General features: G+C 36.4%; 1 protein-coding gene across 1 annotated transcript in view; it reads left to right on the forward strand.

Annotated features, from left to right (window-relative positions):
- The window catches only part of LOC126213086 (uncharacterized), a 218,302-nt gene extending 204,364 nt beyond the window's left edge, over positions 1-13,938 (forward strand). The window contains exon 8 of the mRNA XM_049940680.1: positions 13,846-13,938. Coding sequence (XP_049796637.1) covers positions 13,846-13,876 — 31 coding nt within the window. The 3' untranslated portion in view covers positions 13,877-13,938. The remainder of the gene's footprint in view (positions 1-13,845) is intronic.
- The last annotated feature ends 1,054 nt before the right edge of the window (positions 13,939-14,992 follow it).

The following is a 14,992-nucleotide window of genomic DNA, read 5'->3' on the forward strand; positions in this document are numbered from 1 at the left end:
ACCCCATTTATGTGATATCTGCGGCAAAACTTTTACTGGATCGAGTAATCTTAAAACCCACACATTAACACATACTGGGGAGAGACCACACAAATGTAGAGTTTGTGGCAAAAAATTTTGTGTGTTGGTTAATCTAAAGAAACATGTCTTGATACACACTGGACAGCGACCCCACAAATGCGATGTTTGTGGCAAATGTTTTACTGATTTGAGTACTCTAAGAAAACACATTAATACACACTGGAAGGAGACCTCACAGATGCGTTATTTGTGGCAAATCTTTTACTCAGTCCAGTAATCTCAAGAATCACGCCTTAATTCATTCAGGACAGAGGCCTCACAAATGTGATATTTGTGGAAAATCTTTTACGGAGTCAGGGACTCTAAAAAATCATATGTCTGTACACACTGGAAGTAGACCTCACAAATGTGATGCCTGTGGCAAATCTTTTACTTTGTTGGGTAATCTCAAGACCCATGCATTACTTCACACAGGAAAGAGAGAGTACAAATGTGATACATGTGGCAAATGTTTCACTGTGTTGAGTAACCTCAGGACCCATATTCGAAGACACACTGGAGAGAAACCGCACAAATGCGATGTTTGTGGCAAATCATTTACTGAGTCGGGTACGCTCAAGAAACATGAACTAATACACATCGGAAAGAGATCTCACAGATGTGATGTCTGTGGAAAGTCTTTTATTCACTTGCGTAATCTGAAGGCCCATGCAATAGTCCACACTGGTGAGAGACCACACAAATGTAGTGTTTGCGGAAAGTTATTTACTCAGTCAGGTAATCGCAATAAACATGTGTTAATACACACTAGAAAGGGACCTCACAAATATTGTTCTCGGCACAAATAAATTTATTTAGCAGATGTTATCAAGATCCATACAGGTATGTGTAGTGGGAGATGTTGCAAATTTGTTGTGTGATAAATCCTTAACATGTGCTAGAATTCTGTGTTGTGTGATAAATCCTTAACATGTGCTAGAATTCTGAAGAGGCATGTACTGATATGTGCTAGCGAGGGATCGCAAATATGACTAATACGTTTCTGCAGTTTGACATTTTAAAGAAGATATTCACAAAGTTCCTACAGATGAATCACATAGTTGTGACTTTTTTTGTGAATAATGTTGCTATGCTTTAGTCATACTTGATACCAGAAGTTCGTTCATTTAGTGAAATCTTTTACAAATAAATACCATGCAGTAATCAGGACCCTAGATATGCCAAGGAAATGTATTCGTTTGTTGTTCATTATTGGAAAGATAATGAAAGTATCCCTAGAGACAGCAAAAAATGTAATGTTTGTAGCACATTCTTCACTCAGGCTAGTGAAGAAGAGAAAGGTCAGAAAAATCTGATAATGATTCAAGTATTGGACATAGATTCACTTTCTTAACAGTAGTACAATGTATGTAATTAAGTATCCATTTTTTGTGCTTATCCTCCATTTCAATCTGTTTGATAATGGTAAATATGCAGTGGTAAGTAAAAAAATTGTGATCCGCTGCATGTTAGCATTTTACTCAACCTTCAGATTGCAATACAGCAGTGCTTTGACATGATGTGGACTCAACGATTCTTTGGTAGGTTTCCAGTAGTATGTTGGGCTATATGTCTACACACAATTCCCATAAATTGTAGGCTGGTGGTTTGTGGATACATAGCTGGTGCCCTGTAGTATCCTTGATGTGTCTGATCGGCCTCTCATGAGGTGAATTGGATGACCAAGACTAAAGTTATAACATTGCTCAAATCATTTTAGTGCAGTTCTGCTCTTGTCACTTGGATAATTATCCTGCTAGAAGACACCATGACCATCATGGAGGACTTCAGACATGCACATTGTTTGCAGTAATGTTCATGTAGTTCACTGTCGTCCTGGGGCCTTCAATTATAACTACCTGTCCCATGGTAACCGAAGTAAATGTTATCCACAGCATAAACTGTCTCCATCTTCCTGCTTCTGTTGTGTTGTGCGTATTGCAAGCAACTATTCACCTCATTAAAGGTGGATCTTGGTACCATTATTGACCTAGTGTAACAAAGAGTGTCGCTTATCTGAAAAAGAGACATGTTTCCATTGATTTGCAATCCAATTTCGATAATCCCATTTCCACTGCTATTGTAATAGACAGTGTTGTTGGATCAACCTATGAATATGTGGCCATTATATGCATTGAACCCTCTCATTCAACAGTCCCTGCTGAATTGTGTGGTTCTGAACACTTGAGCCTGCACCATGTCTGCATCCTCATATTTGACACAGATTGCTGCTTATCTCACTGTACAGAATGGGCAGACCTCTTACCCTCAAGTTCATTGGAGAGGTGTGAGTGTCTTACACCTTATTGTCAGCTTGTGGTTTCACCATCTGTCAGCCAACTTCCATAGAGGTTGACAATAGTAGCACATGAACAGGCATAAGATTCACAGCTTGTGAGATACTCATACTCAGGTACCAGGCTATAATACTCTGCCATTTGTTACATTTTATTTATCATGCCTGTTCACACTTTATACTAATACTCTACTCTCATGTTAGGAGCTGTATTTCTCGTGAAATGCTTTGTGTGTGTTCCAAAGCTCTGTACATGATGATTACATAATGAAGATTGGTTTTATGCATTAAATCTTATATATTTTTTTAGTTTTGGATACTGTGTGAAGGCAGAACAAAAACAGACTTGAAAGTACTGCCTCATCTAGAGTTAAATTATAATTCCAGTTGATTGTATAAAACAAAAGGATATTTGAAACATTATCACTAGGTGACATTATCACTGGGTGTGAAACGTAATCAGATGCATAATTTTCAATGTAATAAGCAAATACATCAAATGATCTTTCTTTGTAATAGCTTTGTTTTTATTTGTCTTCTTTTTAATTGTCTGCTGTATAGATTAAAAATTAATTCTTAGTGTATATTTTCTTTTATTTTTGTGATTAAAAGTGATGTTTCCAGAAATCTCTCATTACAGTTCTGTTATATAGGGTGTTCAAAAAGTCTCCCTGCAGTTCCGTGTGATTGTTAGCTGCACGTGCTGTATGATTGGTCGCCTGTCTGGGTTACTTCCCTCCAAGTGGACTCTCCCAACATTCCACTGTTTCGTTTATCTCAGTAAAAATGAATATTTAATAAATTAATAACTTGTATTTCACTGAGTTTCATTTTGGTATATTCACTGCAGCATGCAGCACGCATAGAGAGACTTTTTGAACACCCTATATATAAAAATGTTTATTTTTATGGTCAATTTTTGGTTTCCTATCTTTTTCTTGCTGCTGCAAAACATGTGGCTAGTTACATTTTGTCATACTCGTAATCTAAGATACTTGTCATTAAGTGATAGGCATTTTTCAGTTTTGCATTGCTTTCAGCTAGTGAAGTGAGAACGTTTCTATCATTATAGATGTTGCAACATAATAATGTGTTTCTGTCTATACTATCACAGTGGCTTTTAAGTATTTATTATTTATGGTTTCTCGTTCTTCATACACACATAACAAATTTTGGTTGTGACTGGGATTTAAAATGCTTATATTTAAAATTATGTAATTTTCCTTATGATAATTTTGTTACAATATTCTTACAATATACTTACACATTTCTGCATCATTTTCTATAGGTGGATCTTTTATTTTAGTAATAATAGACTGTATGTTGTTTTCTCAGTAATGACTTGCAGAAATGACAGATATAATCATTGTTACTCAAGTAAGAACAGAGCCTCTAATGCAGGAACTTATGATGGCACTACTCATACTGAAGCTTACATTCTGGCACATAACTCTTCCATTTTAACAGTCCCATCACTGTATATGATAATATGGAATTCCTCAATAGAGTGAATGCAGTAAAAAGTGGTAGCATAATCAAATAGGATTTTAAATGACAAAATGGACTGAAGTTTAGACACTATTACTTTTTCCAAATGAAATTCTATTTTTTTAGTGGTACTTAGATAATAAGACTGAAACAAATATTATGAATAACTGATGAGTGTCGTCATCATCGTCATCATCAGCATCAGCATCATGTGGTGTATTGACCATTTTTTCATGTTTCAGTTGAAATTTCTGTCAAATATCATTAGTGCCGTAACAACCATTACCAAACACTTATCTTGCACTTGCTAGCGAAATCTGTCATTGGAGGTACAAAGATTCACTGTGTGAGAATTACTTTGTAACTGAATGTTAAGTAACTAATTTTAAAAAACGTTGTCTATTTCATAGTTGTTTATTTCATAAGAACAACATACGTCTACAGCCAAACTTGTAGCCCACCTAAAATTACTAAGAAGAATCATTAGCAGTTGCTGTTTGATAAGTTAGCTCAGCACCACGTGGCACTTCTGGTTGAAGTAGTTCTGTTTAAAGGCAGCATGATCCATATGATCGGACATCAGGCAAAAGTATTTTGACTAACATTATTGTGGAATTGTGTCCAAATTGAGTATAATTTAGATATTGTCCTTTGCAGAATTGCAGTCCTTTTCGTTTGGAATTACTTGAATGAATGCAGTTTGTTGAAAGATGAGACTGATTACATTTCAAGATCAAAATAACTATTCTTGACTCCAAAAAGCATTTGTTCATTCACATTTATGTTACTCATTTGGATTCAGTGTGTACATGTTTGTTCTATGAAAATGACCCTGTGATTTAAGTTTATGAAGTAATCATTTGTTTAACATGATTAAATGAAATCCTTCATCACTTTATTAATTATGTATGATGAGTAATGGTAAGTTAACTTGGGTGCCACATAGGGATACAGGTGTAGCTCACACATGTATTCATCCCTGTTAATTTGTACAAAATGGAGCTATAGAGTTGCACTTGTATGTAGTTTCACATCTTTGGTTACAGTTCATTGCACATCATAGAGTTGTGAGATTTAGACATTGTATGTACAGAAAGTATATCATTGTGACAGTTCTGTAAGATAAATCTATTTCATTATATTCTGATAAGTTGATGTTTGACAAATGTTGATATAATGGGAGGTATTAGACTTCTTAAGTATCCACATTACAACCTGTAGCGGTTTTCTCTTCAGAAAGAGTTAAGGCTTCGTCTAAGAGAATAACCTCATTTGGTTTAAATAACTATGCAGTCTGTTTGAATAACTGTCCAGTGAGAAAAACAAATTCATTTGTTAGTGGAAGCAATGACAGTAGAAGGCTTTTGGTGCAGTGATACTAAAAATTAAACATATCCAACACTGGATCTTGAATATAATTGACCAGATGTAGAACAACAACCACAGCATAAGATCTCTTCACTTTTCACGTGGAAATATGCACTCAGTAGAAACTCAGTTTCACATTCCTTCTAATGGGAACAAGAGGACAAGACGGAAAATACCAGCACTTTTGTAAGTGAAAACCTAGCAAACACCAAAATGGATGATGGATAGCGGCAGTTTCAGGTGGAGTGTCAAAATAAGGAAAACTCTTGAAACAGCAGCATGGAATCTCATTCCTGGAAGTTTAGGAGTGGTTGCAGTTTACAAAACACCAAGTGGATTGAGGGCAGGATAGGGTTGGCAGTCGTGTGAGGGATGATTGAGAATCATAATTATTGTCGAACAGGCCTGTGGGTGTTATAGTTTGCATTGAGGCCCTCAGAAAGATGGAGTTGCCAGTCTCAAGAGCAGCCGGTGGGCCATCTGCTCTGTAGCAGAGAGGCTGTTACAGATGGCTTAAACCATCTCCGCCGTAGCAGAAGTAAGTTACAAAAGAACAAGACCGACAAGTGTCTATGTGCAGATAGGTTTGGGAGGCACTTATGGCTTCCTTCACACCTCTTCTAACTCATTATTAATGGAATATTAGGCTATTCTAGGTTTTTTAAGATCTCTGTACTGCCCTTGGACTTCAATCCATCAAATCAACACTGCTGTAGCAGTGCATGTGATGTGAGGTATTTTGCATCCCAACTGATCCATAGTAAGAAGATTCTCTGGGATGTGGAACATCTCAGAAAACAAGAATACAGAATAAATATTTACAAAATATGAAAAGGTATAATAATGTACCTTCCACAAATCCCAAATGAAATTGCCTTTGCAAATGGGAAACCAGTCAAAAAAGAAAAAAAAAAAATTAAGCATATTTATATTTGAAACTTGTCACCAAATATTAAATGTTCAGTAAACATATGTGCATATGATAATTCATAAGCTATTGTAGATAGACATCATGAAATAATAACAGGCTACAGAACTTATTTATAAAGATCGCGTTTCAGCACAAAATTTTTTGCAGAAATCAGATTGTATGAATTATTCATATTATGTGATATTATTAATAACATATACACACCAACTGGTTCTACTAAGAAGTCCATCAATGGAGTAGGAGTTCTCCACAAATAAACCCTTTGACTCTTCTCAAACTGAACTTAATTATTAGTTAAACTTTTTATGGCTGCTGGCATGTTGCTGAAAATGTGTACTTCTTCTTTCTAGTTTTGATTCCATGAATTGACCTGTTCTTTTTTTGAAAAATATATTTTAATAACAAATTTCATTAAGGAATGAATGTATTGGGAAGCAGTCTTAGTATCCTCAGTTTCTTAAAAGTCCTTCTGCAAGTCGTTCTTGAGTTCACTTGACAAATAATCCATACTGTGCATTTTTGCGCTCAGAAAACGTGAGCTTGGCTTGAAAACAGTTCTGTATGACATAATGGAATTAAATTAAGCATAGTGCTCTAGCTTTTTTATTTTTATATCACCTATGTCTGACAACATTTGCATAGCAAGTAGAGATTTATTTATGTACTTCAGCAGTTCTGTGGTATGCTCCTCTTTGTTAAGTCATCATTAAGGTGTAAGGCCATGAATTTAACACTGTCAGTTTCTTGTATCGGATAGTCATCATATTTTAGGCATATACTGGAGAAAACATTATACAAGTTCTGAACTGCAGATAGCATGTTTTTTTTCAAAGTTTAGTGACAGACAATTTGCTAGAAATAATTTATTAATGTCCATGAAAATTTAGTTAGCTGACCTTTCAAAGGCTATACTTGATTTAATGTTTACTGCAATTTTTGTACCATTTGCAAACGAAACAAACTTAGCATCTGGTAATGTTACTAATGAAATATCATTGGAATACATAAGAAAAAGTAAGGACCTGGTTCCTAGATGGATGATGCCTGATAGCTTAACACACGTCTCTTTCCTATTGACACTATTTATTTTCTGTCAGACATATAGGATTTGAATCATTTTGCACAATTTCTTGTTACACCATAATATTCTAGTTTATTTGATAGGATGTGGCAATTTACACAATCAAATGACTTTGACAGATCACAAAATATACCAATAGCCTGTAATTTATTTTCTAATGAATTAAGCATATTGTGAATGTATGTGTAGATAGCCTTCTCAATATAGGAGCCATTTAGAAATTAGAACTGTGACATAGATAATATTTTATTTATGACCAGATGGTGAAGAAGACAGCAATGTATTATATTTCCTAAACGTTTGGAGAATGCAGGCAAAAGTGATATTGGATGGATGTTTGATGGTATTTCTTTACCTCCTTTCTTCTAGAAAGGCTAAACTTCAGTAAAATTTAGTTACTCAAATAACTTAAAATGTCAAGTCAGAGCACACTGATTAACTATGTTGATATATTACCATAGCCACTAATTTTTATTTTTTTTATTTTAAGAAATTTGTGGTGGCCTTCATTTCTACTGGTGTTGTAAGCGTCATACTCATATTATTTCATACACATATTATTTTTGTTATTTACAGTGCTTGGTCTGAGATATTCTGTGGCAGCATCTACTGAACTTAGTACCCCATCATTTCAGTAACAGCTTTGAAGTTCTTATTGAAAAGTTCTGTAACACTACACACATCTGTTACCTGTGTATCATTTAGTTTTAATGTTATGTGCTGGTTCTACCAGTCTCTTCCTTCACTATATCCCATATTTTCTTTGGATTATTTGATGTGACTATCCTTTTCAGATAATGCATTTCCTCTGATGTTCGTATTACTGCACCCAATATTTTACAGTATGTTTTATAACGATCTATAGCATTTACATCTGAGCTGTTTCTGTTTGACAGAGAAAATTTCCTTTTTTTCTAGCAGGATGCTTTTATTCCTTGAGTAATTCGTGGCTTTTTATAGTTTTGTTTAATCTGGGTTAGTTTTGGGTGGAAAAAGTTTTCAGATAAGTGAAGGGCATTATTAATGAAAGTGTTGTACTTGTCATTCAAGCTGTGAGCATTGCAAACAACACTCCAATTTGTGTATGGGAGAAGTTTCCAAAAACATCAATTTTTGGCTTATTGGGTACACTCTTGAACTCAAATTTAGTAGGTTTTATATCCCAGTCAGTACTAACATTTAGCAAAAGGAACTGCGTATCAGAGTCTGCAAGGCTACTTATTATTGGTTTTATAATATAATTTTGTTCATCAGACATTTCTATAAATATATAATCAATGCCTATCTTTAAGCCCTTAGCTGTTCTAGTTGGAAAGTTAACACTATGAATTAATTTTAATGATAGTGCTATTGACTGCAATAAGTTCTTACTGAAAGAATTTTCAAGAAAATGTACATTAAATATGAAATTCTGCTTCTGTTGCACATGCTGTTATAGGCAAAATTTATGAATGTCCATGTTATTAAATGTAGGGGAGTTCCAGATGAATGTGGCAATTCCCCTGTCCTAGAAAAGTGATAAGCTAACTTAAATACTGCAACACTTCATACATCTCTATCAGTGGTCTTATGGTGTTCAGAGAGGCAGATTATGTCAACTGAGTTGGATATTCAGATAAATAGTTCATTGATTTTACTTCTTAGTCCTCATATCTTTAATGCCCTAAAAGTAGTTGCCATTTCACATTGACTGAAATAAAACTGAGAGGAAATATAATTTCCCATGATTGATGAAAATTTTTGACCAACAACTCTGTTTGCTGATGCAATATCCCAGAATCCTGCTACTTAGTTTCTTTCTCATATTCAAGATTCGTTTCAATCCTGACATATCTCAGAGCTTGTCTCATTTGTGTTCTGCCTGTCCTAAAAAAGGTGCTGCTCCAACACCTGTAACCACTGGTATTTTACCCCTCATGGCAGTGCTTCCTCCCCCCCCCCCCCACTTAAATTTCCTGTTATTTGCCCAGCCAGTTTACCCTTCCATTTCCTGCTAAGCTCTAGGCCATGGTTAGTATAAATATACCTCATGAGAGAATCAATAGGAACCACAACACGTGATCCTGTCCCCAACCAACTCTCATGACAGAAGAGTTAAAATGAGATCAGACATGGTGCCTCAGAAGCAATGCAAACCTCACACTGGTATGTCCCGATGCTGATGCAATCTCTGTAGATCACACTCTGTATTGTACTCATGATTTGTCAGTACTGTTGTCTAGCCCAATCACAATAATCACTGTGGCTTCCTTGTTAAAGTTTTTACAAAGTAAACCTAAGTCCTATGCCACATCACCCAGAGCAGCACTAGGTGTAAAAAAATTGGTGACATTGTATTATGATCCTGTTTCATCCTCAAGAGGTTGGCCTACACCTCTGGCACAAGAACTACCTAACAACAAAACTTGCTTTCTCTTTGCTAACTTCCCTACATTCTTACTCAGTTTTCTACTGAAAGTTTTATTGAGATTTAGAACAGATTGAAATTACCTGCTAGTACTCAGTATACACTTAATATTAAGAATGATTTATTATTAAATTCTGCTTCTGTTTCACATGTTTACACATTCTGCTCTTGGCAAAATTTATAACTGCTGCTGAGTTTATCTTGTCGTGAAATTGAAGTAGCTAGTTCCTGTGATTTCATATGGGCAGAGATCATTCCTGGCAACCGGAAGAAAATAATAATTGGATCCTTTTACCGATCTCCTAATTCAGATTATACATCTGCTGAAACTTTCAAGAAAACTTGGGTTTAATTTCAAACACTTATCCTACTCATACAATTATAGTTTGTGGTGACTTTAATTTACCTTCGATATGTTGGTGAAAATAAATGTTTAAATCTGGAGGTACACATAAAACTTATCTGAAATTGTCCTAAATGCATTCTCTGAAAATTATTTCGAGCTGTTAGTTCATGAGCCCATGCGAATAGTAGATGGTTGTTGCTGTGTGCTGTTTATAGTATTAATGAAAACTGTTTAAAACATTTGATCAGCAGCAGAAGTTCATTGACAGACACGTGAGATGTATGGCCCCAGTGTGTTGAGTGACAGCAAAGTGTGTAAATGGGTGAGAGCTTTCAAGAATGGAAGGGAAAATGCCCACAATGAACTGCAATCAGGCTGTTTATCAGTGATATCAAAAGATTACATCATAGCTGTGGGCAAAAAGATTTGTGAAGACCAGCAGCTCGCAAGTCTATTTTAGCAATTGAGTTTTCGAAATGTGGGTAAAACAACTTTGCACAAAACTGTCTCTGGAAAGTTGATATTTTGCAAACAGTGTTCACATTGCATTTCAAGGCTACTTACTGAGAAACACATAATGGAAAGAATGGCTTCTGATCTTGTTTTTTTGGATCAGTATCATAACGAAGACAATCAATTTTTAAAGAACATTACCACAGGCAACGAAACGTGGGTTTCTCACATGGCCCCAGAGTCTAAATGTCAGTCACTGGAATGGCATTACACAACATCAGAAGTCAAAGTCGATCCTGAGAAAACAATTTCAACATGTAAGGTTATGACGACCGCATATTGGGATAGATATGGTGTCTTGTAAGTAGAGTAATGCATCAAGGGACAGCAAAAAATGCAGTCACTGCACTACCCTGACTAAATTTAAAACTTTTTTAACAGCTGTATATATATATATATATATATGTCAGAAAAGAGAATAAGTTCAACTGGTCACAAAAAACTAAAAATGAAGACCAGTTGTGTCAAAACCAATTATAATAACACTTAATACTTGTATGAAACTATACTAAAAAAGATAGTAGAGCATTTATTTAAAAGATAGCCATTACCATGAATTTAACATCCATGAAAAACTTGCAAATGACTTTATTAAATAGTATAAGGCATTATAACTCGCTTAATCACAACTACTTGTTCTTCTAGTTATTCTTCTTCGTTCTGTCCCATTTATCGATGGGGTCGTTGGCATTGTAGTTTGGGTTCTGCCAGTTCTAAGTAACAGTGGGTGACTGGACGCCATTCCTGGCGCCACTGTTCCTCCGGTACAGAATCTACATATCCACATACCCCATCTGTATGTGTCCAGAATAAATCTCGTGCAGAAGTGTTAGGATGATTTGTTATATATGTGTATCTGAGGTGGGACATGAGTATCAGCCAAATATTTACCTGGTTGAATGTTGGAAACCACCTAGAAACCACCTTCTTGTTGGTCAGTTCAGCAGCCCTCATCATTAATCCCTGAGATGAATTAGAGCTTAGGTTGATTTGCATACCCAAATCCTGAAAGTGGCACATTGACATGTGCAGCTAGCTGGGCAGGTTGAATACCCAGTTACATAAGTAGCAAATAATGGAAACCAATAAAAGTGTAAATCAAATAGCAGGAACTACAACAGTGGACACAGAAGAAATCTTTAAAAAAAACGGTGTCACTCTCTTCAGTCTACAAAAATAAACTTGCAGAACTACAAAGTGGTTGCCTGTTCACTTGTTTGTCTAGAGCAGTGGCCTACCAGGTTTTAATCATGAACTTCTGTGAAAGAAAAATGAACGGATTGGAGAGGCTGGAGTGAATGACCTCTACAGTGGGTGGTCAGGAGGCCTGCAGTTCACCACCTGGGTGGGGTTGCAATGACATGGTGGATAGTTGCTAGGCAGTTTTTCGACATTCCTACGTGAATAAGAATTGTTAAGTACGTCTGTTCCATAACAAGCCATGACGTTGATGATGTTCTCGGAAGGGGAAAATGTAATAATTTCTGTTTTTATAAGACATAGGTACACCTTCTGAGATTTCAGCACAGCCTGAACGCAGTTCCTTTTGCAAGAGTGCTTATTCAGTCTTATTGCTGATGCCTCTTATATCACCCCTGCTGTGATGTTGCCTGTTAAGTTGGTCATAGTTTCTTAATGTCACACCAGCTGAAGCCATGGTGCAACACAACTCCTTTCTTTGGAGGACCCAGTCCACTAGGTTGTGGTGTAGAATATCGTCACATACGGCTGTGCTGTAGGTATGCGGCAGGCGACAACCAGAGGGGCCCTGCTACAAAACGAAATGTCACACCAGACCATTACTCCCAGCTGTCGTCTAATATGGCGGGTGGCAGTCAGGCTGGTATACCAATGCTGTCCAGGGCATCTCCAGACACGGTTTCACTCGCCATTGGGGCACAGTTGGAAGTAAGACTCATCACTGAAGATGATTTTAATGAAGTCAATGGTATTCCAGGCTGGAGACATGTCTGAAGATAGTCCAGATAGCTATAGGCTACCAACCTGACTGTCGTCCAGCATATGGCCCGACAACCAGGAGTGATGGTCTTAGGATGCCATGCCATTTCATTTCATAATAGGACTCCTTTGGTTGTCATCCACAGCACCCTTATATCACAGCGGTACATCGACGATATTGTACGCCCCATTTACTTGCCCTTCATGGCAATCCGTCCTACAGTTGCATTTCAGCAAGATAATGTCCGCCTGCACACGGCAGGAGTTTCCATTGCTTGTCTTCATGCTTGCCAAACCACATCTTGGCCAGCACGATCGCTGGCTCTCTTCCCAATTGAGATCATTTGGAGCATTATTGGCACATCCCACCATTCAGTTCAGGATTCTGACAGTCTGACACACCATCTGGACACAGTTTGGACAATATCTCTCAGGAGGACAGCCAACAACTCTGTCAGTCAGTGGCAAGCTGAGTAACTGCTTCTATAAGAGCCATAGTTGGAATAACACGTTATTGACTTGCTCAACTTATTAAGCTCTTTCTCATGAAAAAATCATCCAATTTTTCTAAAATTGTAATTATTCGTTTGTCTTTACATGTACATTACATCTACCAATCTCCGTTCCATTCAGGTAGTTATTTCATGGTGCGTTGTTTCCTTTGTCATAGAGTGTTGGTAATGTTCCATCTGTGTCCTTACAAGCCATAATGCAGTTCAATTGCCGGACTCTTACAACCCCACTGGCGTCCACCCAAAGGTTCAAAATATTCTGTGCCTGCAGTAGCCTCAGAGTCTACTTATTTTTACAAGATCTGTATTTGAACCTCCACTATAAGCTCCAACATCAATTTCCAAAGCGATTTATGTGGAAACCATGTCATGATCTCACTCATGCACAGCATGTAGGATAATGTACAAACAGTAAAGTTTGTTTCAGAATCGAAGCCATTTTGGTTTCCATGAGAAAAAGAGGTGACAGTTTTAAGGTAATTTCAAAATGTTTCCACAGTGTTTCACCACCCGACTATACAGTGAATCAACAAAAACTGCAAGTTCACTGTTACTAGCTATTACCTGGTAACTAAACTTGTCATTTCATTCAATATTAATACCAGTCACTGTAAACTCTAACCTGAATTAGTAGCAATTAACGTAATATCAAAAACACCATTTGAATTTGTTTTTCCTCTTAAAGGCATGTCATGTAATGCACCCAAACACTGGGAGAGAAACAACTGATTTCTAGTTAGTGTGACTAATTTGTACCAATCTAGCAAGGTTCAAACTGACTAGTTGTTCTACATTCTTAGTTTTGTGCATCACAATTTTAAAAAAAATTACTTGACTTTCCTACTGCATCTTTATACCATTTAGAATTCCTATGCACTTTTCAGATTCGTGAAACATTTGGAAACTGGTGAATAGACAGCTTATAACTGTGCTATCATGACTGCCAGAAACGCACACACAACTTACAAAGTGAGCTGTTAATTGAGTCTAACGGAAATGTCCTCTTTTTTGCCATCTACATTACTCTTCAAATTTTAATGTTCGTCAGGTTGCCATGAATTCAATAAAATCTTATACTTTACTTATTGTTATTTTATATATTTATTCATCTATCAAATCTGATCCCATAAGGGACCAGGGTTTCACACATACACTATTTTTTACTTTACTTAACAGTTACATGGGTAATAACAATAAATTTTGTATGATGAATAGTAATGAAATAGCATAATAAATCGAAAATTATTTGACTGTATGCAGAAACAATGTTTAAAAATATTTATGATAAAGAACTAGTGAAGCTAGAGTATACTACTTCTCCCACTTCCCACTAACAATAACAACAATTATAATAATACTAATAATAATAATAATTATAATGATAATAAAAATGATAATAATAGTGATAGTAGCACATATAAAAAGTATTTGTAGGTATACAAAAGTAATATTATCTGGTATAGTAAGTTCTGAGGGAGGTCAACTTAAGTAGGCTACACCAACTAGGAGCAGTGGTGAATCTACATCTACAGGATTGCTCTGCAATTCACATTTAAGTGCTTGACAGAGGGTTCATCGAACCACAATCATACTATCTCCCTACCATTCCACTCCCGAACAGCGCACGGGAAAAACGAACACCTAAACCTTTCTGTTCGAGCTCTGACTTCTCTTATTTTATTTTGATGATCATTCCTACCTATGTAGGTTGGGCTCAACAAAAGATTTTCGCATTTGGAAGAGCAAGTTGGTGACTGAAATTTCGTAAATAGATCTCGCCGCGACGAAACATGCCTTTGCTTTAATGCTTTCCACCCCAACTCGTGTATCAAATCTGCCACACTCTCTCCCCTATTACGTGATAATACAAAACGAACTGTCCTTTTTTGGACCCTTTCGATGTCCTCCGTCAATCCCACCTAGCAGATCTAGTTGGAAACCAAGATGTAATGGCATAATGGGTGTGTATGGCTACAGAGACATTATTGTGGTTCAAATGGTTCAAATGGCTCTGACCACTATGGGACTTAA

Source organism: Schistocerca nitens, chromosome 11 (assembly GCF_023898315.1).
Source record: "Schistocerca nitens isolate TAMUIC-IGC-003100 chromosome 11, iqSchNite1.1, whole genome shotgun sequence".
Classification (NCBI taxonomy): Eukaryota; Metazoa; Arthropoda; class Insecta; order Orthoptera; family Acrididae; genus Schistocerca; species Schistocerca nitens.